Source organism: Taeniopygia guttata, chromosome 1A (assembly GCF_048771995.1).
Source record: "Taeniopygia guttata chromosome 1A, bTaeGut7.mat, whole genome shotgun sequence".
Classification (NCBI taxonomy): domain Eukaryota; kingdom Metazoa; phylum Chordata; class Aves; order Passeriformes; family Estrildidae; genus Taeniopygia; species Taeniopygia guttata.
In genome coordinates this window covers 50,447,009-50,470,872 of record NC_133025.1, presented here as the reverse complement: position 1 = coordinate 50,470,872, position 23,864 = coordinate 50,447,009, and the positions used below count along the sequence as shown (strand labels likewise).

The window sequence follows — 23,864 nt, the reverse complement described above, 5'->3', positions numbered from 1 at the left end:
AGAATACAAGGATGCTGTGACAAATGCATATCTAGTCCTGAGAGCCCTCTTTCTTTTCTAGAAGAAACACATCTGTTGATCCTTCCCATTTACTTTTTCTCAGTCCTGTCTTTGTCAAACAAAGACACCCCAGCCCAACCTTCCTTTCATGGATTTGCTGCCAGTGCTTATATTACCTAAGCTAGGAAGAATCAGCTAAACTCCTGTAAGACAGAAAAGCAGGAATCCTTTACAGCCAAGCTCAATTCAAGCCTAATCATCAAGATAGAGCCAAAGCTTTCCCTTTGAGGCAGGCAATTCTACAGAAATTAATTGGAGCCTTTGCTGAAAGCATTTATCAGCAGCAGGCCATTACAAAAAGTTTAAAGCTCATGCTTTAAGCACATGCTAAAGATAGCATTAATGCTTCTAAGCATTTTGATTCTATGAATACTGCTGGCATCTCAAAGTATGGATCTGTGGAAACAGAAAGGTCCTCTTGCCTAGGATTATTGAACCTCATGCCAGACAAAAGCCTACATCCACAAAGGCAAGAGGAAGTTTTTTGCACCCTTCTCTCAGACAAAACATTTGACTTTGGAATTTTGGTCTGTGAGTAAAAGTTATTTTTAGCATGCACAACTCCAACTTTTAAACCACACCCATAAATTTATTCTATTCAAGTAGAGTTTCTGGGATGTTTTACCATCAGCACGCAAGCCTGCTTTCCATCCATAAATCCTTTGGGAATTGCATTTGGAGTTAAGATTTCATATCTGAAAATGAGAAAGCATCAGACTAGTCACACAAGAGTATTTGAAAACAACAAGACAAATCAGTATGCATTCCTACGCCATTGTGAGTTCAACAGTTTTTCAAAAAACACTGCACCCCTAGAGAGCAGAGTATGAAGCAGTCTTGGACAGGGTCCTCTATGCCTCACCTTAACTACATCCTTACTGGAGAAATTAAAAATGCTTTTGGGAGGCCTTGTGCCAGGGCATATCAAGGTACAGATGTGTTGGTTTTGGAAAAGTGGCAATCTAGTTGCAATAAAAGACTTATGTTTTTGTGCTTATGTCTTAACTTTGCCCGGCTAAAGACTGCTTCAGATTCTTTTCTAGTTCTCACCTTTGTCTGAATTCCTGGAATACAACTCTGTTGGGGAAACCCTGACGACAAATACGGATTCCCTCCAGCACTCCATTACAGCGAAGCTGGTCCAGGACCAAGTGGGGATCCAGTTTTCCAGCCTAGTGAGGAAAATGTATATTTTATGAATACCACAAAGCTTTTACAAAAATGGCTTACCCCCCTGCCTCTCCCCATCTCTTTCTTGTAAAGAAGCCAGTTCTCTCTTTTCCAGTTAGAAGCGATAGAAAGCTTTTATGCCGCCTTAAGAACTTAAGATCAGTCTCCAAAAAGCTTTTATGCCGCCTTAAGATCAGTCTCCAAAATTTTAGTAAGCATATAGTTATTTAGGATGACCTTAAAAAAATACCCTGAGAAAACAGGGCCTCTTCCAGATCTCTTGCAAACCCTGACAAAAGCCATCAAGCCAGCCACACGCCCCATGAAGCTGATGTAAGAATGCATGGGCTGTGCTGTTATAGCTGTCTTTACCTTTTTCTCATGGTTGGGGATAATGCAACGGACAAAGTTGGGGTTGGTGTTCCTCAAGGTAGCCATCAGCTTAGCCAGCTGTTCTTTGTAGAGCTGTCCCACAGTCCGGAACATTCCCTTCCTGGTTTTAAAGGCCCCTGGCAATGCTGTATCTGACATACCAGCTACTTGATCCAGCCCAACAATACGGTCCACTAGAGAGAGCATAGGAAAGATCATTAAAATTCTCCCACAAACGAAGGAAGCATTGGGACATACAAAGAACACCTGGGTAGAACAGGATAAATGAGAGGAGCTGCAGGATCCTTTTTGCTTCATCTCTACACAGATGTCCACTCCTGTACAAAATTTGTGCAGGGATAGGAGCAGGAAGGAAAAGAAAGCATCAGCTCACTACAGGAAGTTTGAGTGATGGAGTCAAACTTAATCCCAAACATATGCCAAACTGATGCCCTGGATGGCAGCACTGGAAGAGCAATCTAGAAGTGAGTTTCAGAAGCTTCTACTTGCTTAGCTTAGAATGAAAAACAACAAGAGTTCTAGCTGCTAGCCCAGCAGAGTCAACTGTTAGTTAACTCTGATCCAGAAGGGGCCACAGATAGATAAAAAGCCCAGCTTCACTCTTGCATTACAGGCAGGACTGTCAAAACCAATGATCATAAAAGTTGCATCTACTTGTAAACGGAACAAGCACAGTAAAAGGCATGACAAAACCCAAACCTCAGGATATCACTGCTTGAGTTGTTTTTGGAGTACAAGTATTCTGTAACACAGACATGAACAACAGCACTAGGAGAAAGTCAGAACTCCCTGCCCCAAATTTCTCCACTAAGCCACTGTAACATCCAAGCATTGATGTTGGATGTTGGATGGACACCACAGATTTTTTTCCCTCAACGGAAGTCAGCTAGATCTGATAGCAGTAGGGGCAAGAAGAAACTGAAGTTTTACTTTTTCCCATTGCTTTTCTACATAGAGATAAACATTCACCCAATCCAGCAAAAAACAACTGCATCACTATAAATTTCTACCCCTCCAGTAGACTTTTATTAAGGGCTTCAAGCTAATCTTCACCACCTTTAGTGGTTGGCTGATGCTTACACTCAGGCTCCCAATCTTCACTTCAGAAAATACACCAGCTTGTGCTCAACTGTCTTCTGATTAAAAAAAAAAAAAAATGCAGCTGCTAAGAGACACCCCTACAAAAGAATGAACTAGAAAGAGTATTCTTATTTACACCTGGTATTAGCTAAAAGCTGCTCACTTCTAGAGCAGCTGTTGGAATAGGGTCACAGTTGTTTTATCAGAAAAAAAATGTTATGTTACTAGATGACATCACAGGGAAATCCACAGAAGTGCATCCCAGACTGTGGCTGTGCTAATCCTCTTAATCTTGAGCCCTGAAATCTACTTCAAGATAGTGAAAAGGGACAGTCACTTGCAACAGAAGATCCATCTAAGAACAATAAATGAAAACTAGTAAACTGTGGTCAGTTGACATTTCAAGCCCAAGAGTAGTCTCACACAGCAAAGGCCTTGTTAGGCACAACTTGCTGATGGTCATTTTTCATCCAGGACAAGTTCCTTTGCCAAACTTTCTTTTAAATTATCAGCTGACAAAGTGAAATCCCAGTACTAAAACCAATGTTAAACTGGATTTCAGTTGCCATGCAGTCCCAAAATCTTCCTTCCATGTCTTGCAAGAAATACAGCTGTGCTAGCTCTACATTCAGTTGACAGGGATTTGTTTCTAGTCAAGTCATGCAAGAGCAACTTTTAGCATCTGAATGTGTCTGTATTTTTGTATCCACTTTCAAGGTGAGTTTTACTTTTGTTTCAAAGTCCATGAGGAGCTACTAGCACAAAGCAGAGGAAATGAACAAGAAAGACAGGCAGGTATGACAAAGGGACAAAGAGAAGTTAACGGAAGCATTTCTTGCATGGCTCTAGGATGGATCACACACATGACACGACAGCTGGGTTTCTCAGTCACCTGGTTCTAGATGAAGAATAGGAAAGTGTTGATAGAAATAGGCTCTCTGAACCTTCTGCATCTCTGCAACAGACAGAGACGTCAAAGAAAACCTACTACAGCAAGTGACAGTAACAGTAAGACTTAAAACCAGATAAAACCCAGAGAAGATAGAGTAAAATACTGAACAACACTGCAGAAGGGGCACACTTAGTTGCAGGATTGAAAACAGATTCCACTTCAGATCTTGAGTGTAGCAGCTATACAAGCTGCTGGCTCATAATAGTGCATTCATATTTTATCCCAGTATTCCTCACTTTGAGGATGAACTGCTATATATATGCAGCAAGTTTAACAGAAGTTGATACAAATGAACCTTTCTTGTGAGTTACAGTGAACTTTTAGTGAAATACCATGATCTAAGCAAAGGATGTTCCAGATAATGCTCATCTTGGTGGCTTAGTCTTCAGGGAAAAAAAAGCAAAACAGCTCATCACAGGCTTTCGATGCTCAAGCTCTTTCACACAAAAAAAAGAGCAAACAAATGAAATGAAGTCTAACTACATACCATCTTTCCACAGCTCAGACACAAACTTATCCGACGACTGGTGCAGAAGAGTGGCGATGTTATCATTCAGCGGATCCATGTTCTTCATCAGCCATTCATCTGCCTTGTAATCCACCTGGAGAAGATAAACACATCAAGAAGCTGGGAGGGGGAGGCAATTTTCTGCAGCCCAATATCTAACAACATCTAGCACAGTCTAGAAAAGTATCACCAAGGTTTTCACAACAACAGATTACCTAACCATTCTTGGATTTGCCATCTAAGTAAGCACACCTATGAATTTCCAACCCTTACAAAAAGCTGTATGTTCTGTTCCGTCAGTGAAGGGAATGGATTTGCAATGCTAGTTTTTACCATACAGAGTGTGACACATAAAACAGCTGCATCAGCATTTTTGGTGATGAAGTCTTGATGCAGGTTTCTGAGCAGTACCTCCAGTCTCACCAAGTCACACAGAGCAAATTCAAATTATTGTCCGTTTGACATGTCCTGAACTATAAATATAGATATAAATTGCAGACCCTCAGACCCTGTAAGCTCCTCTGCAATGAAACACTTTCATGAAATCTTCTGATGGTTTCTCATAGGCAACCATTTTGGTAAGTAGCCATTTCTGAGAAGCAATGGTTATGAATTAATCATTCCAACCATTAAATTTTAGTTATTAATTCCTTACCTTGCCAGCATAATGTATGATACAGAAGTCAGCTTTGTCTTTCAGCTGTTTTGGCTTCTGAAATTTGGGGTGGGTGCCTTGTTCTTGAACAACTTTTTCCACAAAGCTTTTGTCTGTTGCTTTTGGGAACCAGCACTCTTCATCCAGCAGAGCCAGTATACCAGGAGGCCCAGCCTTAAAGAAGAGAAACATCAAAACATCATTAATGACATGACTACAACAATAATTAACACCTTTAGATGGCTAGAGGAGAAAAAAAAGAATACCTAAGCCTGATCCACATCACATTCACCTCTTGTGTAATATCAGTTAAACTACTTCCATTGCAATATAAATTGTTAATAGTTCTTCAGTATCCTCATTGGAATTCTGACCTTTTTTTATGAGAAAGTCTCTTCTATAACATATGTCTAGGTTGGTTTTTTTTTGGGAAAAGATATTTTTAATAGAAGAAATATTATTATACAGTACTCTAGGTATATTCAGTTGTCTAAATGCAAAAGGCCATAGCAGAAAGTTTCACAAACTAGTCCTTACTATTGAAACATCTATGAAATTTGTAAATTCTCAAGTTTCATTAGAGCAGAATGAAAGCAACAGAGTTCACAGCTTCTCATCACACCTGTAGTTAAGTAAGGAAGTTCACACTACTTATGGCAAGCTACACATACATCTAGCACCATGCAGACCTACACAAGTGAAGATAATATAGTGAGAGGAAAAAGTGGCCAATTAGATCCATTTTCATGCAGTTTCCTACAGAACTGATACTAACAGCCTTATTGGTGACACACTTTCAGACAAAGAAGAAACTGTTCATCCTGCTTCTAATCATATTACAGTGTCAGTAGAGGATAACAAAAGCTAGAGGGTCAGAGATTATGTCCTCAATGACAAAATCAGTGCAGCCATTTCCTGCTCAACAGAAAATCAACAAACTTACCGGCTTCTCTATGAGGTCAATGCAGGGCTGCAGGTCCAGGCCAAAGTCAATGAAATTCCACTCTATGCCCTCCCTCTGGTACTCTTCTTGCTCCAGAATGAACATGGTGTGGTTAAAGAGCTGCTGCAACTTTTCATTTGTGTAGTTGATACACAGCTGCTCAAAGGAGTTCAGCTAATGAAGAGAAAGACAGAAAGATGTTTGAGCAATTGCTTGTGAAGACACACCTTGCATCCATTAGCACAAAATATCATATTTGTGGTTCAGGAATCTAAGCTAGAGTGGGTCAGACAGTCCACTGCCAATAACCCCTTTGGATATGAACTGCCTGTTCTGTCACATGCCACTGCACACTGCTGCAATCCCTAGGGAAGTTCATACACACTGGTTCTCAGACTTTGCAAAAGAATGTTTAGCTGTAAACAGCAGAAGAGTTACTACAACTACTTAACCCGGGACAAGAAAGGACTCTGGTTTTCTCACAAATGCAGAGCCAGCAATTCCTCTTCATAGGAAGAAGCAGCAACAGAAGCCTGAGGACAAATTCCTAAAAGTGTGTGGACAGGAAAGTCCCTTTTTAATCCTTATATAAAATCAGAGCAAGGAAAGTGAGGGAAATTTCTTCCAAATTTCCAGATTTCTTCAAACAGTATGGACAAAGTTAATAACCCACAGTGCATTTTTATGTTTGACCACACAAAACATAATGCAGCTTCTAAAGAAACTGATCCTATTCTAATTCCTTCCTATTTAGTAATTCCTAACTATGTTATTTCTTCTCCTCTTGTTTCCATGAGATCCAGAACTGTGAAGCCAAAGGTACACTAATAAGAGAGAGAAGGAAAAAAACACCCCCTAAAACCCAACCAACAAACACACACCAAAAAAAGTGCCAACTTTTCTGTGTCTCAGTTTTCTATTTAATTAATAAATGGTCCAATTAATTTTGCAGCTGTTCATGAGTTAGACCCAGCATAGCATAACACGGGTGGGCAGGAGCTGCCTTGCTGCGATAATGCTAGGATACTTCTTTTTTGATGGCACTCTGTGGCTGCTTCAGATTATAATGCAAACCACATCCTAAAATTATTTAATAGAATCCCATAATGGTTTGGCCTAGCAGTTCACTGTCATCTAGAGAAAGGCTCACATTTCCCCTCTCTTCCATCTCTCCCTCAACCTTCCTTCAGCTCTTCTTCTCCTACACTTATCTTGCATGAGATTTGATGTTGATTCCCTTTTTTGTGGGCTTTACATTCTTATCAAGAGTATGTGATTTTCCAGTTGTAAAGCTATTTCCTTCTGCGGTCTTTGCTCCATATTAAACTGTGCTGAGTGCAAGGACCTGACATCTCCTTACCTCAAAAATCTCAAAGCCAGCAATGTCAAGGATTCCAATGAAGGATGCACCCTGTCTCTTGGTCTTATCCAAAGCCTTGTTGATGCGCATAACCAGCCACCGGAACATCCGTTCGTAAGTGGCTTTGGCCAGTGCTTCAATGGCAAAATCAGCCTAAACAGCAAACAGATCAACATCAAAAGTTGCATTACAAACCAAAGAAAGGCACAGATCATACTGCTTCAGCATCTAGCAGCACAACTGTAGTCTGGCATTTTCTCTCCACTAGGAAATTCACTGAACAAGGCTTATTTCAGTTTTTTCCAAATGAAAAGTAGATGGCATAGTGATAGCCCATATACAAGAGCAAAGAATTTATCTCTAGTGTGTCAGAACCAAATTTCAGGATCCTGCCTGCTGGAGGAAACAAGAGCTGGTATTAAAGAAAGACAAACTATGCCCAGTCACTTCCAAAGACTATAGTAACATGGAGTATTTCATAGGCCCAAGGAAATGAAGTTAAATTATTTTGTAACTTTGGATTTATGAAGCCAAATCCCTCCCTGCCACTACTCTACCTGTGTTTGACACAAATACTATGCGTAGTATGAAATTAAACATCAAAAGTGACAAGCAGCATGGAAAGGCAATCTTTGACTTTTTCCAGACTTCAATCTCTTACCAACCCCTTCCATGTTACAGGGCCACGTTTCTTTATTTAGAGGATAATGCTGTATTCATAAAGAAGCCAGGCAATGAGTAAGCACAGGGGTTTGCTCCATTCAAGCAGGCCATAAGCTCCTAGGTCAGGTCTCATTTACAGCACAACCAGTCAAGAATGTTACAAAATTTCCAATCAATTTCAAGAGTGTGCAGCAAATTCTTCTACCTTACTAGCTGACCTACTCAAAAATAGTGCTTTCTGTATTGCACCAACTTGGAAATGTCACCCTTGCATACCACATTGAAACTGCTAACTCCCCAGGACAGCCAGTCACCAAAATTAGCAAACTTGTGTTCTTTTTTTTCAAAAGAGAAGTGCTAAGGGACAGGGTGAATTCTATCTTTATACACATTACATAAACAAGTAATAGATTATGCTAGAAGCAATATATTATGGTACAACGTTCAAGTGTGCTTGCCATTGCATTAGCAGTGCAGCAGTAAGATTAGAGATTCAAAGTAAGGATTCATTTTTTGAGAATGCTTACCTGTTCTTTGGTCTGAGCTTTCTGGACATAATCTCGCCCAACTTTGATGCGAGGAGTCAGGATACCTCTAGTGAAATCTGTCACGTTGATACCCAAAAGGTGAGACACCTTCTGAGCAGCTAATGATGGTAAGAGGAAACAAAACGATTCATATTACTGTTTTTCTCACAGAAAGCAAGAGAAAAAGAACAACATTCCAACAACTGTCTCTAGAAAAGTCAGGAAACAGCTGACAAAAAACCTTAAATGAAGACCAGGTTGCTGAGACAAAATACCTTCCTAACAAAAAAACTCTCTAAAACAAACCATCTTGCAACCCATACTAGTTTACTGAGTTTCTCCAGAAGCCACTAGCGTATATTTCAAGTAATAGTCTCATAAAACTGAATCGTAACACAGAAGCTTTAGAAAGGTCATTGTCTGTAATCAATCTAAAAATACATCAAAAAATTAATTTCTTAATCAAGCTAATTGTTCTGTCTTCATCTACTGATTAGTCTTTTAGACAACTCTGTATTTCGGATTCAAAATCCAAACCCAAACAGTTTATTCTCCTCCTTAAAATGACATTGCAAGCATATTTCAAATAATAACAGCCAAAAAAAAACTCAGCTTAGTGAAAAGTTAGCCACATTTGCACTTCTGCAGTACATCTACAATGAAGGTCTAAGAGTTAAGTGTTCTATCACGTGAAACATGGCACCATTTACACATTCAACAATGGGCAGTACAATTAAAATATGTACACATGCTATTATTACCCACCATAAAACTATCCACCACCTTACTCTTACAGTTACCAGACTACCTACAAAGGCAGCAAAGAACATTCCTTAAAATCTGATAATATAGGTTTGAAGGAGCAATTACTGTAGCTTGTTTAAAACACACACTCCACATAGTCCAGTCGAGTAATCCTTTTCATCTGTTCATGGCGTGTGCTTCCTGCCTAGCCCTGACACAGGAACAGTGTCACATTCCTGCCCGTGGGTGGCTGCAAACACACGCCTGGCAGAACACTGTGCATTTGTACGGGGCACGCCAGCTCCTCTGACAAATAATTCACCCTGTGGAAAAACAGGACTCCGGCATTCCATACATACTGCAATACATTCTCCCACTGGCAACAACTTCCTGTAGGCTTTTTTGCTGCACTTTTCTTTGGTGTGGGGGAGGAGGTTGGTTACCTGTATTGTCTGGCATAGAGGCTTGGTCTGTATTACGCTCCTTCTTGAAGACGATGTTGCCAAGTTGAAGAACACCCGAGATAACCTTCAGCAGACCTTTTAAAATAGTAATAATAATACCACCTTAGTGTTAGACATCACCAAAATGTGACCCAGTTATGCATATTACCCATTTAGCTTTTCTAACATGGTAAAGAGGCCCATCTCATCATCCCAAAAATCCTTCTGAAATTTAGGGAAAAACACCACAGGTTACTCCTCTAAATGACTCCCATTCAGGACAAAGGACTTGCTTTGTCATTCCTATGCAAGACTACACAGCCTAGAAATTCACCCATTCTCAACATCTCTATAAAACAGTGAGAGACAGGACTGAGGGTAAAGTGCCACCTATAACAACTGTATTTTTTAATAAAACACTTTTTCCCTGCTTGAGGGTAAAAACTCATGCAATGAATTTGATACCAAATTTTCCTCAACAGTTATTGTTGAACAAAGGAAACAGACAGTTAAGAGTACAATTAAAGATTTTTTTTCTTTAACCCTGTAACACTTTCAGTTCCCTGACCAAGATCTGTAGACCTTACAGACACACATTATAGTGTACAGAAGGCAGCAGGATGTGGGCGAAAGTGCCTGGACCGTAACTATTACTAATTATATGCTGAAGCACCCCACCCCATTACTAATGATATATTCATACTCTTCAAACGATGCACGTCAAGAAGGCCAAGCTATCAGATGCCAAGACAGGGAAGACTGTGTCAATTCAATTTTCACTATGTATCAAAGCTCATTGCATAATAGCTTCCAGTAGCCTTGAGCAAAGTAAACTGCCAATCACTTGAAAGGGATCTTGTAACAAAGGTATTTTTTGTCCCCTAGTATCTACTTGTTTATGCTGATTTTGGCTGGGGTAGAATTAATTTTCTTCACAGTAGCTGTATGGCACTGTGCTCTGGATTTGTACTGGAAAAAAGTGTTCATAACACAGGAGAAGGCTGGGGGTGCACAAGAGGATGGGAAAGGACACAGCCAGGACAGCTGACCCCAACTGACCCAAGGGATATTCCACACCACATGGCATCATGCTCAGCATTTAAAGTTCAGAAAAAAAGGAAGGGGAGGATGTTGGAAGTGATAATGTTTGGTTCCCAAGTCTGTGTAATTGAGCCCTGCTTTCCTGGGTGTGGCTGAACACCTACCTGCCCCTGAGAAATGGTGACTGAATTCCTCATCTTGCTTTGCTTCACTTGCATGTGCAGCTTTTGCTATACCTGTTAAACTGTCTTTATCCTGACCCATGAGTTTTCTCACTTTTACTATCTCAATTCTCTCTCCCATCCTACTAGGCAAGAGTGAATGAGCAGCCATGTAGGGCTTAGTTGCCAACTGCAGTTAAACCACAACACTAGCACAAAAAGATGTGTCTTAAGAAAACATCCTTCTGATGAGAGAGTGAACAAAGGCTCCATTATATGCTACATTAGGAGCAAAAGAAAATAAATATATGTTTGTGATTGTCACACTCTGCTCTGCACTGGTGCAGCCTTCACCTTAAGTCCTGGGTGCAGTTTTGGGTGCCACAATATCAGAAAGACATAAAGCTACTAGAGAGTGTCCAAAGGATGGCTGTGAAGATGGTGATGGGTCAAGAGAAAGCCATAAGAGGAGTGACTGAGGTCACTTGGTTGGTCAGCCTGGAGAAGAAGAGACTGAGGGGTGACTTCACAGCAGCCTACAGCTTCCTCACAAGGAGAAGTGGAGGGCCAGGCACCCATCTCTCTGGTGACCAATCCAAGGGGACAGCATGAAGCTCTGTCAGGGGAGGGTTAGGCTGGATTCTGGAAAAAGGGCAGTGGAACAGGCTCCTCAGCAAATGTAAAACATTAAAGCTATTTTTGCTGAAGTGCCTGGAACCAATAACTCATCTACATGACAGCAAAAACATACCCTAGAGCATACATTAAAAACAACTCAAAAAACTGAGCATAGCAGGACACCCTGACAATGAATTAGGCTACCATTTCTTTTATTTAGTTTAGGCAAATTTCTCTTCACTCCATACAGAAGTCTCAGTTTCACATGATTCAGGATATCAAGAAATGCATTAAACTGTTGATAACAACAGCACAGATTTTAACAGCTGGACCGTAAACAGCAGAAAGCAGAGGTAAATAAACATGTATCATTTATTATACACTCTCAGTGTAGAGAGTAACAGTCCTAGCTTTAGAAGACCATACACATTTCGAAGGTGAGACTTTGCAGAACTCTGATTTCCAACCAGTGGGGCAGATCATGAATGAGCACAGAGCTCTGGTGAATATGTATTACTGCACTTTCTGCTGGCTGTGTGCATTTCTATTTTCACTGGCATGCTACTGTGCTCCCAGAATCAGACAGTATTAATTTCTGATCAGCAGTTCAGTGTTAAGCTGGAAAGAAAGGCACTATGACCAGCCCATTCTCAAAGAACTAATCCAGCAGTGGTTGGATCAGATACTTTAGAGCCACTGCTAAGGTATAGGGGGAGCACACAAGCCATATATTGCATAAGAGAACGAGGGGATTCTTGTATCTTGGATTTGTTTTTCACAAACTGGGTATACAAGCCCCAGATTGGGAACAAAAACAGCAATCAGAAACATGTTTTTATTAGCTGCTTGTTCTAGAGTTAACTGTATAACATGCAACTGTGCTGGTAGGTCCTGAGGTGGGTCACTCCAAAGCCACTAAATTTTGTTACTTAAACACTGTTCACTCGGGGCAGGGGGAGCAGGAATGGACACAAGCAAAACAAAACCAACAAAATCCCTAAAGAAAAAGCTAACAAATCACAACAAAACAAACAAACAAAAAAGAACCAGAACCAAAAAAGCTCGAGACATGGCCCATTCCCTCTTTCCTTCTTGCATAGTCATACCTATCTGCTCTTCATCTGGGATGCCCATGATCTTCATTGCCTCCATGGTCTCCAGAAACATGTCTTTGTCTTGCTGACCCGGGATTGTAACATGCCCATTGGAAAGGAAGCGGTATTTGTTGTAAGGCTCCAGCAGCAGATCATCTTAGGAAGGAATTGAGAAAGAAGTTACTATGGATTTTTTCTTAACAGATAACAAGCTACCACCAATATCAAATTTCTGACTTGCATACACTACCAGCTCCTGGATGAATCTAGGATTAAGCCCAGTTTTACTTCGGGCTGAACATTTAATGTATTTTAGAGATCTTCTGTGTTATTTCTTGCTATTCCTTCCTCTGGACTACTCCATCAAAGCAGTGCCACTCATTAGATTCTAAATCTGTAAAAAGCATGACTAACTTGAAAGAAAATTTGCCTTTAATTTCAGATACCTCATTTGTTTCAAGTCAGACAAAAGTTTATATATAAACTCTTAAAACAGTAGCAGCTATGAGAAAGTCCTCTCCTTGTGTCATTCCTGCAGATCCATTTGCAGCTCCTGCACAACACAGACCCACAGTACTGAGCTGAGGTATTAAAACAAGGTGTGCAGGGATCCCAGACTGCTAGAGCTGCTTAGAGGCTTGCAGATTTGCTCCACATAGTTACACACCAAGAGCTTCACAGCAGGACCATTCCTGCACCAGAACGGTTTACATCATGCAAGACTAGACTAAACATGGGACAGTGATTTAGATAAGGAAGGGCGTAGAGTCATTGCTGGCAGGGAGACAAGTGCAGGAAGGAACCAGAGAAGCAAGTTTTCAGGAACTGAGAAGTGCTGGGGGAGGGCAGATGGACGTATGAGTGCATGAAAGAAGTAGAGGAGAGCTGACAATCTCCAAAAGGCAGAGAAGAAGGAACTGTGAAGGAACAGGTCCTTGTCTACAAGTGTTCTGAACCCTCTTCATGTAGTTATGGGATTCCTTCATCACAACATAATCATGCTTACTCTTCAAATGTTCCCCTGCCCCAGAGAGCAGGTAGTAAAAGATGTGGAAGGTTCTCTCCTCTTTGGCCTGGCGAATTGCACGTGACTTCTCCAGCAGATCTTCAGAGAGTCAAGGCCTATGACATGACATACAAATCCCTTCCTATTCTGTGGCAGGAGAAAAAACTACCTGATGTTCTCTTCACACCAATTAACAAGGGCATTGACTTAGCAATCATTATCAGTCAATAACCCATTGAGCTTCTGGTCTCAGTTCTGCCAGCCTCTGAATGATGACTATGGTAAGAGACACTTAATTGTTAAGAAACATAAAAATTGATGCCATCAGTCCCCACTTGCCTTGGAAAGAAGCAAGAATGAATTATGAAATTCCACACCTATTCATGTTGCTGCAGTTTATGCTTGCATTTCACCTCTTAAGATTAGAATTCATTCATTAATTCAGAAAAGGTCTGCACCATGATCACAAAGGTCACAAAATACTATTGAGGAAAGAGGAGACTACAACAGTGATCTTGATAGTAGAAATTTAGATTGCTTCCAACTGCTTTCTCAGCCTAAGTCAGTGGTGATGAAACTGCTAGGCACCATTCCTGACATCTCTAGAGCCTTGAACCTTTCAAGGGGTTACAAAAGGATACAGGTCTCGATATTGGCTCCAACAATGTAGCCGTTGACATCAAAGTTGATTCTGATAAATTTGCCCTAAGAGGAAGACAATAACATTAAAATTAGTATTCTTTGTGTTTGGTAACAACAGTAAACAACAGAGGTAAACCTTCTCTTTTTAATCCAGGAAAGAAAACTCCAAACAGGTCAGACAGGTTTTAGGCAAAGCATAAGGTCAGCCATTAGGCAATGCCTACTGATCACAACAGCAACTGAACAAAAAAGACACCAAGCACTTCCAGACACTTCTGTCATAATGACAGCCTACAACTTGCACTCACTATGTTTCAACCTAGATTTCCCACAACCAGGGTCCCTTCAATTTCACGTTACACTACCCTGACATTTCCACCTCTTTCAGTATTGGCTTCAACCATTTTCATTTGGTTTTGCTCCAGCTCCCCTCCCACCTGCCTCTCAGATGCTGTCCATTGTTCTCCACAGCAAGCAAAAAAAGGAGTATTTGCTCTCTAGGATAAAACTGAGTGTAATGATTACCAAAAAAATCAGTACAGATGATCCTGGCACAGGGTCTGGTTTCTTCATTCTAGAGACCTAAAAGATCTACTCTGGACAATTCAACAAATGAATTTTGGTGAATTGGTAATTTCCCAGATTAATTTAAAGAAAGTCACTCAATTACTCTATCCCTGATAGTAATTCACCCAATAGCAGAACACTCTGGAAAGTGTAAAATACACTTTTGATGCACTTTTTGAATGTGCACTCAAGACATAATAATACTCACAAATCTTGAGGAGTTGTCATTCTTTACTGTCTTGGCATTTCCAAAGGCCTCCAGGATGGGATTAGCCTGGAGCAACTGTCTCTCCAGTTCTCCCTAGAGAGAAATCCAAAATTAATAAAGTAGGTAGTGGTTCACAGCATTAACCTTGGGTCAAACCAACGCTGCGGTTTCAAATCACACTAGTTTGGCATCTGTTGCAGAGAAGCCATATTAAACCTTAGGAGATGATCACTTAAACCTTCAAAGGAGACTCATTAGTTATCTGGGTTAAACAGAAACATTCATAAATAAGCCTTATTCCCTTCCTCCCAGTGTGTCTTTCTGTTAGCAAGAAGCCCTTCAAAGTTACTTGGCTGTAACATCCCATAGACTTGCCAGGGACAAAGTGAAAACCATACCAGCATCCAAGACCAGGCCCTCATCCCAGAAGTGTACTGCCACAGAGGCTGGAAGAGTGAGGTAAATCCTATCTTGCTATTTAAAGACAACTCTGAACATTGCTACTAGTAGGTTAAGAAGTTAGTCTGAAAAGGTCTAATGTTTTGTAAAAACCAAACACAAAAAGCTTGCACTTTTCCAAGAGTCTACATCTTACAAAGTACAAACAAGCAAAAATCTCCTTTGTAAGGAGAAACACACAAAAAAGAGAATTAGTGGTATCCCACAAACTGCATGATTGCTTGCATTCTGCTGCTATATTCACACACTCCTCCCCTCAAGGAACACAAAATGCTGGAACTGTAGAAAAAGAAATTCTGAACTTTTATCTCTGCCCAGTACAAGGCCAATGCAGCATATACACCTTTCCCTGCAGGCTCTACGTGTATACCTAACTCTTTTGAAAAATTATTTGTCCTCTGAGCTAAAAGCGTGGCGTTCTCTATATTTCAAACCAACTAAAAAGCTTCTGGAGACAAAATTACAGTTTAGATTAACGTTTCTCTTTTTAGCAGTTATCAGTAAGTACTCAAGACTGCCTGTGCATAACAGATGGAAATGAAGTTTGATTTGTAAGAACTGGAATTTATGGGGAAACTATTTAAGGCTACTTCTAAAGGAAAATTGTTCCCATTTGTTCTCAAAGACAGATTAGTTCTTACACACTGTCTCTAAAAATACAGGCAATAAAAAAAAAGAAGGAAGATATATGAGAAACTGTACAATGAACTACAAGTCTTTTTTACTTCCACGATCACTTCACTTCATGTTTGCAAAGTGCAAGGCCAAACAAGACCCCCAGTCGTAGTGGAACTGCACATACACAGAAGGGGCAGCTGCTGCAAACACCTTCAGTCACTGTCCAGTATGTGTAACAAGGGGCTTAGCCCTGGTAAGGTTGATGTCCCTGAACTGGGACATCATCTGTCTCACAACAGACCCAGCATCTGGTAATGCAAGGGAAAAAAAACTAGAAACTAGGGTTTAGTCCTTGAAACTGTGTGGTAGTCACATTTCTTCTTGTGTTCTGCCACATGTACTGAAGTTGGAATGCTCTTCCCTCACACCATTCCTCTTCCCTACCCTGCAGTGAAGTCCTAGGCCTCTGTTTCTAACTGCAATTTAGTATTATTCAAGTGAGAGATGACAGCAACACAGCATTTAAACACAACTAAATGGAACAAGAGGGATGAGAAATCAGGCTTTGACATGAAATCTATTTTAATTATTTGGCTATTAATAAAACCAAGGCCATACTTAGCTACACAAAGACAGGAAGTTTATGCAAATCCACATATAATAGGTCCTACTGTTACTTAGTACCTCAGGAAAAAGTGTCATTAGTTTCAAGTAGGTGTTGGTAAATTGTAGTTTAGAGGTGATTAGGTCTCTTGAAACACCAAGGTAGCAATAGCATAGAGTGACAGCTTGGCCTCACAACAATATGAAGCTCTGGGGAAAGGAAAATGCTGAAGAGTTGGTCAAATCACTGAGCTCTCCTGATCTGCCTCAGCACCACAACACAGTGGGAAAATCCAAGTTCTCAGCAAGCCACAGCAACAGCACATAGGATTAAGTGTCTGCAATTACTGTACCCATTCCTCACTGCATGCTGTCTTTGTTTAAAAGGCAATTCAGTAATGTTTTAAATTTTTAATAAGTTTTTGGGTGGAGTTTGTTGGGGATTTTTTACGTTACATTTTGATGGTCACCTTTCACTGATGGAAGATACTTCATTATTTTTATACAATAGGTAATTTTGCAAAGCAAAACCATTACAAAACAGAGCTGTCAAAGCTTTCTAAAAATCCTAATGTACCTATCATTAGGATGCTGCCAATTTCCTGGCACTTGTAATTGCCATTCCTTGACCTGAAACAAATTTGTTTAACACTTGGCATTCATTTGAAGTATGTGCAATATTCCTCATGAAAAGAGAAGCAGAAAAAGCCAGTGGGTCTGTTAGTCTGTGGTTGGCAGCTCCCAGCTCCCAACAATCTTCAGTATGCTGTCTTTCTATTGCACTGAAATTACAACACCAGTTTAAAGCAACTAAAATCCTTGACATCTATCTAACTTGCACTCTGGTTTTTTTTTGCATCTCATACACTTTTTGGAATGTTTTCTAAGAAAGACAGAAGTTTTTACAGCTATTTATTCTTCAGAAAGTATGGAGAAAGGCATCCAAAAATCCTTTAACAGCATGCATTTAAAAAAAATATTGGGGAGGGTGTTTAGGTTGTTTGTTTGGTTTGTTGAGAGTTTGTTGTTTTGTTTTTTACACTTCAGGGATTTGCTTTTGTTTTCTTCTCTGCAGTCATGTGAGAGATTATCAAATAACTAAATCCCAACACCAGTGGCTACATGGGGGAAGAAGAAACATCATCCATAAGCAAGGTTTTGTGACAAATATTTAAATATTAGCTACTATTACCCACGGATTTCTTATTAGCTGCAAAAACTCACATCTTGAAAAATCATTACATGAATTAAGAAGACAGTAGAGAAGCTGAGATTAAACATGGAAAAACACTGATTTCAACTTCCATAAATAGAAGTTTCAATAAATGGAAAAAAAATGTTTCTATAATTAGACTCAGTACACCCCGCAAAAGGAGCCTTAGTGTACACGGAAGTCACACCATGCAGCTATAAGCTTATTTATCTGAATATACTAATGCACTGGGAATGGTGGAATGCACTACTACCTCCAAAACAAGTGAGCTAAAGAATATGTTTTATAAAACTGATTTTGTCCTGATACTTGGAAATACATCGGTTTATATCCAAAAGTTCACGGTAAAGAAAGTATCACTACTTTCTATAATATCCTTTGTCTAGGTCTGTGCCTAAAGATAAAAATCTTCCATTACCAGTATACCCGAGATCCTCAAAAAATTAAATGTATTCGTCTTCATAAACTCCTCTATTCTGATTCCAAGTTTGCACCATAAAGAAGTGTTGCAGAGAGCACTCACTGCTGATTAACAAAGGCTTCAGCTCTAAATCCCCTCTGCTAAGGTCAGTTTAGTCACAGCAGCAGGACTTTTTGAAAAAAATCAGAACTTAGGGAAAAAAATTAAATATCAAACTTGGGCAAATCACCAACCAGTCCAACTTAGGACTGTTTTATTCTCCTAAGCAGATTGCCTGTCCTGCTCTGGTGGTTCAAGTTTTACTCATGGACAAGCAGTGGAAGAATACTTAACTCAACCCCATGATTCTATTTTCCACACTTAAAAAAAGAAAAAAGGAGAATGTTTCTAAATACAGCTACTGACAGACCATGGAAAAAGCCTTCATATGTCTGAAATTTTGGCACATAGAACATTGGTTTTTTTTTGGTGGAATTCCAGAAGTTAGTTACTACTATGTGCATGCACACACACAGTGTGCCTGCATGCAGAAATTCCTTCTTATTTATATACTCTACATGCATTAGACATGCCTACACATTAAGCTACTACAGGAAAACTCTTATGTAGAGATGCAGTGGACACACCTGACACTCTGCTTTCATTAAAGAACATTTCCAGTGTGTTCAGATTTGGCTAACAAGCCCACAGTCCTAGAAGACCCTGGCTAAACACTTAACTACATCAATATTATTAGGAAAACTACACACACAATATGCTTAAGATTCTAGGAAAGCCTTGCCCAGTCCTATTGTCCTGGTGGAATACTTCTAAGATGGTATATGTCTGGGGAAATCCTGCAAGAAAAACCTTAAAGGCAAACTAGTATTGAGCACAGAACACAAGTATTCTTGATATCACTACAGTCTCCAACTGAACATCCTTACAAAAAAGATTACTGTGCACCACACAAAAAAAAATAAAAATTGTGAATTGTCTATGGATTTGCTTTAGCTGCAGAAAGTGATATTGGTGTGGAGTGAAAAGCTGCTCAAAAAAATCACACAATGGGACAGAAAAATGCATTCCTGGTGCAGAACGTGCAGTAAACGTGCAGCTCACCTACGAGGATACAACTGAAGAATTCGGCAATAGTCCATCGGGGGAGAGGGAGGGGAAAAAAATATAAGTGAGACATCTTTAAAGTCCTCCCACCATCATCACCACCCTCCTCTCATGTGCTGCTAACACTTGGCTGTTTTCCCCCCTTTTAATGTTTTCCTACAATTTATAAATTTTCAGCTGATGTCCACTAGCCTGCCATTGTATTCTCCAATTTTGAGACAGCACATGTAATGGCCAGACCTAATCTATAATGGTACAGAAGAAAGGAGACAACTCCCCCACAGAAGGGTCAGTTTTACACTGCCTAGACTGGTTATAAGCAATACAACCACGTGAAAAGATCATACAGATGATGCCTTTATAGCAGCTCTTGCCCATGCACTTGCCCACAAATCCAAGGGGTTGTGGATGAGTTTATGTCCTCTGTAGATCCACCAAATTCAAAGGACTTACAGCTTTGAACAGTGTTCCCTGACTTGCAATTTTTGACAGCCTTCTTGTTTCATAGTTCACTGACCTCCTCAATCCCCTGACAGATGTTAACACCTAAACTTCTACTGAGCAATATGTCTTCTATCAACAACAGCCAATACATATTTAGTGTCCAAAGTCAGCAGAGCAATAAAGCATCATTAAACCTAGGTCTTACCTGGTCTTTTTTGGACTTGTGTGAGGAAGCAACATGAGCCAGATATTGAATAACCTTCTTGGTGTTCTCTGTTTTACCAGCTCCTGATTCACCTCTGTAAAGAAAATTTACAAGTTGTCCACAAACAAGATGTATTATCATACTTCTAATCCCAAAAGGGCTACCGACATCCTTAACTGCATTCTGACCATTGCAGCACCTCCCTTAAAACCAAGGGGAAGAAAGCAGGGCTGCAGCTGGACTGCAACATGGAAGACAATAAAGAACTGTGCTTTCCAGTCACTTGGATACAAAGACTGTCAAGTGGCTGAGGAATAGCTTGGAGGCTGTTTTAGACATTGGGGTTAAAGGTAATGAAGTAAATCTTTCAATCGGAAGCCTCCTGACTACAAGAAGAAACACACCAATTCCTTAAGCGTGGCTGAGGGCCAATCAATTTAACTGTGTCTAGAAGAAAAACTGCTGCATCAAGAGTATCTGTTACTCTATCAGCCTCATCAGTATGCATGTACTTAAACATAACAGCTGCATCAAATCTGAAGGATCACTCCAAGATTTTTCCATTGACAAAGCTGTATTTCTTTAGTGGTTTGAGCATAGGGGCTGTTTCAAAGCCATTCTTCCTCCATTTATTACAAAAATTATTTTGCAGAAGGAATTATATATTGGAGGAACTGTAGTGGGACTTTCCTTGACTCTCCATTATTACCTGATTCTGTAATTCCACTACCAGCACTTAAAATTAAGAGTCCTCCCAGCAAGAATGTAAAAACACAAACTTTTACATGCAGACAAACTGACAGCTGGAAATACTCACGTGCAAAGGATGGACTGATCCTCTCGATCTAGAAGAAATTTTAAAAGAGTAGTCAGACTAGAACTCTGAAAGTAAATTTCTCAGACAGAATGAAATCAACACCAAAGACACCACGAACTAGTAAACACTGACAAGTATCTTCAGAAACACAGCCAAGTAACCCCTTCTCTGACAGGACACCCACCTCCCACCGTATGCCAAAGCATAATGGCACCACAGCAATTTAGTTTTCTTCATCCAGAAAGAATATTATTTGCACTACAATTTTTCCACAAACACTGAAGAAGTCTCTTCCTGAATGTCTCTTTACCACACAGCTACAGGATGATGTGCATCTACTTATTCTTCAGCCCCTACTGCAGTGGGCCCATATTGATTTATAAAAGTTATCAGCAGTGCAGTGAAAATGGAAGAGATAGGGAGAAAGTGGGACAGCAACTATTACAAATCCCAAAGTGCCAAAGATTCACATCAAACAGAGGCTTTCAGACCAAAACAAACACTGGAGGCTCAGTGACAATATATTTGTTACTCATTTTGTACAGACTGGACCCAAAAACTAGAAGACTGAGCTCCAGCCTACATCCTATACAGCTGATTGTTTGTGGCACCATCCCCTATTGTATTATCACAGCAATTGGTAACAATAGAAACCTTTTCTTTTCCATGTTGACATACCAGCAGACATACTAATGCCTGTGTTCAACTCCCAGCTGTGGATATCTTTCCAGTTACAGAACTTAATTCACCCAGCCCATTCACCACTATCTTCTCCCTCATCTTTCACCTCCTGTCAGCATTCATCTATGACTCCACTTCATTATGTGCAGTCCTGACCAGTCCTTCCACCATGCCTTCATCCCATAACTCCTACACACACTCTGATTCTGCCCTGCTTCACTTTCATCCCTGCCCTCCACCCTGTGCCCACTACCTCTACCCGGGTTCCATCCCATTCCTTCACACCACCAGGAATGAGCTAGGAGCACTTGAAGACTGGAGAGTGCCTGTGCCTACACCAGAACAGCCTCAAGCTGTTTCTAGTCATCACAGGGACAGTGAAATATGGAACAGGTGGGCACAGCAAGTAATTGACTGACAGCCCACAAAAGCCACTGGGGCACTCAGAACACACTGTGCCACCAAACTCAAAATCCCCATTAGGCTGGGAGGTTTTTTGGTTTGATGTTAGATGTTTGTTTATTTTTAAATCAACACCAGAGGACTCGCAGATTATTCAGTCTGAGAAGCTCAGTAATGCTGCAGCAATTAGATTTCATTCAGGCATTGCCACTTTCCTTTTTCCACTCATTGCATTGGACTAACATCTACTCTCTGAAGAGAGAGTATGCAATTCATTGGATCACTCCAATAATTTTTTTCAGTAATTGGTGACATCCAACAGTATGTTTATGTGACTGTCTCCACATTTTAGCTACTGCTTCTTTTTATTCCTTTTCCCCATAGCTTAGAGAAACCACAAACGCTCAGTATTCTTCCCACCAGACAGTACTTAGATGATATAATTAAGTCACCATTCAAGTTGTTTTGTGCAAGATAAGGAGATTGAGCTGTAATTAGGGAAGGCTTTCTAGTCTGATAGATTTCAAGTACCTGAAACCTCTTTCTATATCCTTAAACACTGCTGCTGCAAGCACATTTAGCATTTCAATACTAACGTCATGAATGCCACACACCACTCAGTTTTGGCCTGGCAAATTCTTAAGCCTTCAAAACTAGATACTGCAGCTTTACTTAAATTGCATGTTCATTTTTTCAAGTCCTGAATTTATTCACTGCCTCTGAGATATACACTCCTTTTGCTGAAGGCCAGGCCAAGAATAGATGTTAGCCAGCTCCAAAAGCCTCACACATTTAAGGTTCCCAGTGGGTCAAGGGCTCAGCAGGCACATGCCAGCCCTCTGCATGACTGGGCACTTTGAGGGTGGATCAGGGGAATAACTAATGATTCATTTATGGATTGCCTAAGGAAATGTATTCTTCAGTAGTACAACACCTGAGTACAATTCTGCGCCACAAAGCAGCTATGTGAAAGGACAAGACTGCATCTCTGAATAACATCTGACTTTTAAAAGCTTGAATAAAAAACAAGCAGTTCACTTGTCCGAAAAGGTTATGCTTGCATTCAGGTACTACAGAGGCTCTTCTAAGTAGATTTGAGAGAAAGAAAAAAAACATTTTGAAAAGGTAACTCTAAATAAGGTGGTCCTTATTGCTGGTAACCAGCTCTGACCTTGGAATTATGAGCTGGGGCTTCTCAAACAGGCAGTGGAACCCCAGGCACTTGAATAGCACCTGCCTTCTCATTTCCATCCTAGAGATGATCCAGCAAAAGAATACCAGTAAGCAGACAGATAAACTGACTGCCCAACAGAAAAGGAGATGATCAACATTTGATAATAATACCAAGCGGTTCTTTGGCACTGAACACTTCTCGATCATGCCAATCTCATATTTGATTGAGAACTTCTTTCCAGTCTTATTCCAGTAAGGCAAGATTGCCACAGCACCCTGGATTGACCTTAAGGAGTCCCAAAGGGGCAACTACAGGATTTTTCCCCACCTTAACATAGAGCAAGGTGTTGAAAGGTGGTCAGGCAGGAAAAGTCACAGACGGTGTTCGAAATCCTCTTGTCACGAAGCTTTCCTCCCCCAACATACTTTCCTGGTGGCCCACTGCAGCTGCCTTAGTCACCTCTGCTTTCAGTCAGCAGGATTGTACCTGCGAGTGCAGGCAAGTCTCTGGGAGTACGCAGACACTGCCATAAAAGGCAACATTCCTGTTTGCAATCCGGGGGAAATTCTTTCCCAGAACTGCAAAGCAGCAGTCATTGGGATAGCTGGAATTCTTCTAATTGTGTATAGACAGACAACTCAAATAATGTGTTGAGCAACAGGAAACTGGAGCCGACCAAAGGGGCAAAGAGTTAACACACACAGAGCATAACTCTTAGATACTCTTCAAATTAAGAACAGTTTCAAATTCCAATATTCGTTCTCCATATGATACTGACTTGTGCCATCATGAATCAGAATTCAGTTGTCCAGGCAAGTGGCCACCTCCTCTCCCCCCCTTTTTTTTTTCTTTCAAAGGATCATTCAACATGGGCGTACTGCACTACTT

At 40.4% G+C, this 23,864-nt stretch overlaps 1 protein-coding gene across 1 annotated transcript in view; it reads right to left on the bottom strand.

Annotated features, from left to right (window-relative positions):
• The window catches only part of MYH9 (myosin heavy chain 9), a 69,540-nt gene that overhangs the window by 18,190 nt on the left and 27,486 nt on the right, over positions 1-23,864 (bottom strand). Inside the window, exons 4-18 of the mRNA XM_030263077.4 lie at positions 20,720-20,747; positions 19,903-19,996; positions 14,836-14,928; positions 14,060-14,123; positions 13,419-13,517; positions 12,425-12,568; positions 9,499-9,594; positions 8,312-8,430; positions 7,122-7,274; positions 5,762-5,935; positions 4,819-4,992; positions 4,143-4,257; positions 1,603-1,796; positions 1,111-1,232; positions 686-755 (exon numbers count right to left, since the gene is read on the bottom strand). Coding sequence (XP_030118937.4) covers positions 686-755; positions 1,111-1,232; positions 1,603-1,796; positions 4,143-4,257; positions 4,819-4,992; positions 5,762-5,935; positions 7,122-7,274; positions 8,312-8,430; positions 9,499-9,594; positions 12,425-12,568; positions 13,419-13,517; positions 14,060-14,123; positions 14,836-14,928; positions 19,903-19,996; positions 20,720-20,747 — 1,739 coding nt within the window. The remainder of the gene's footprint in view (positions 1-685; positions 756-1,110; positions 1,233-1,602; positions 1,797-4,142; positions 4,258-4,818; positions 4,993-5,761; positions 5,936-7,121; positions 7,275-8,311; positions 8,431-9,498; positions 9,595-12,424; positions 12,569-13,418; positions 13,518-14,059; positions 14,124-14,835; positions 14,929-19,902; positions 19,997-20,719; positions 20,748-23,864) is intronic.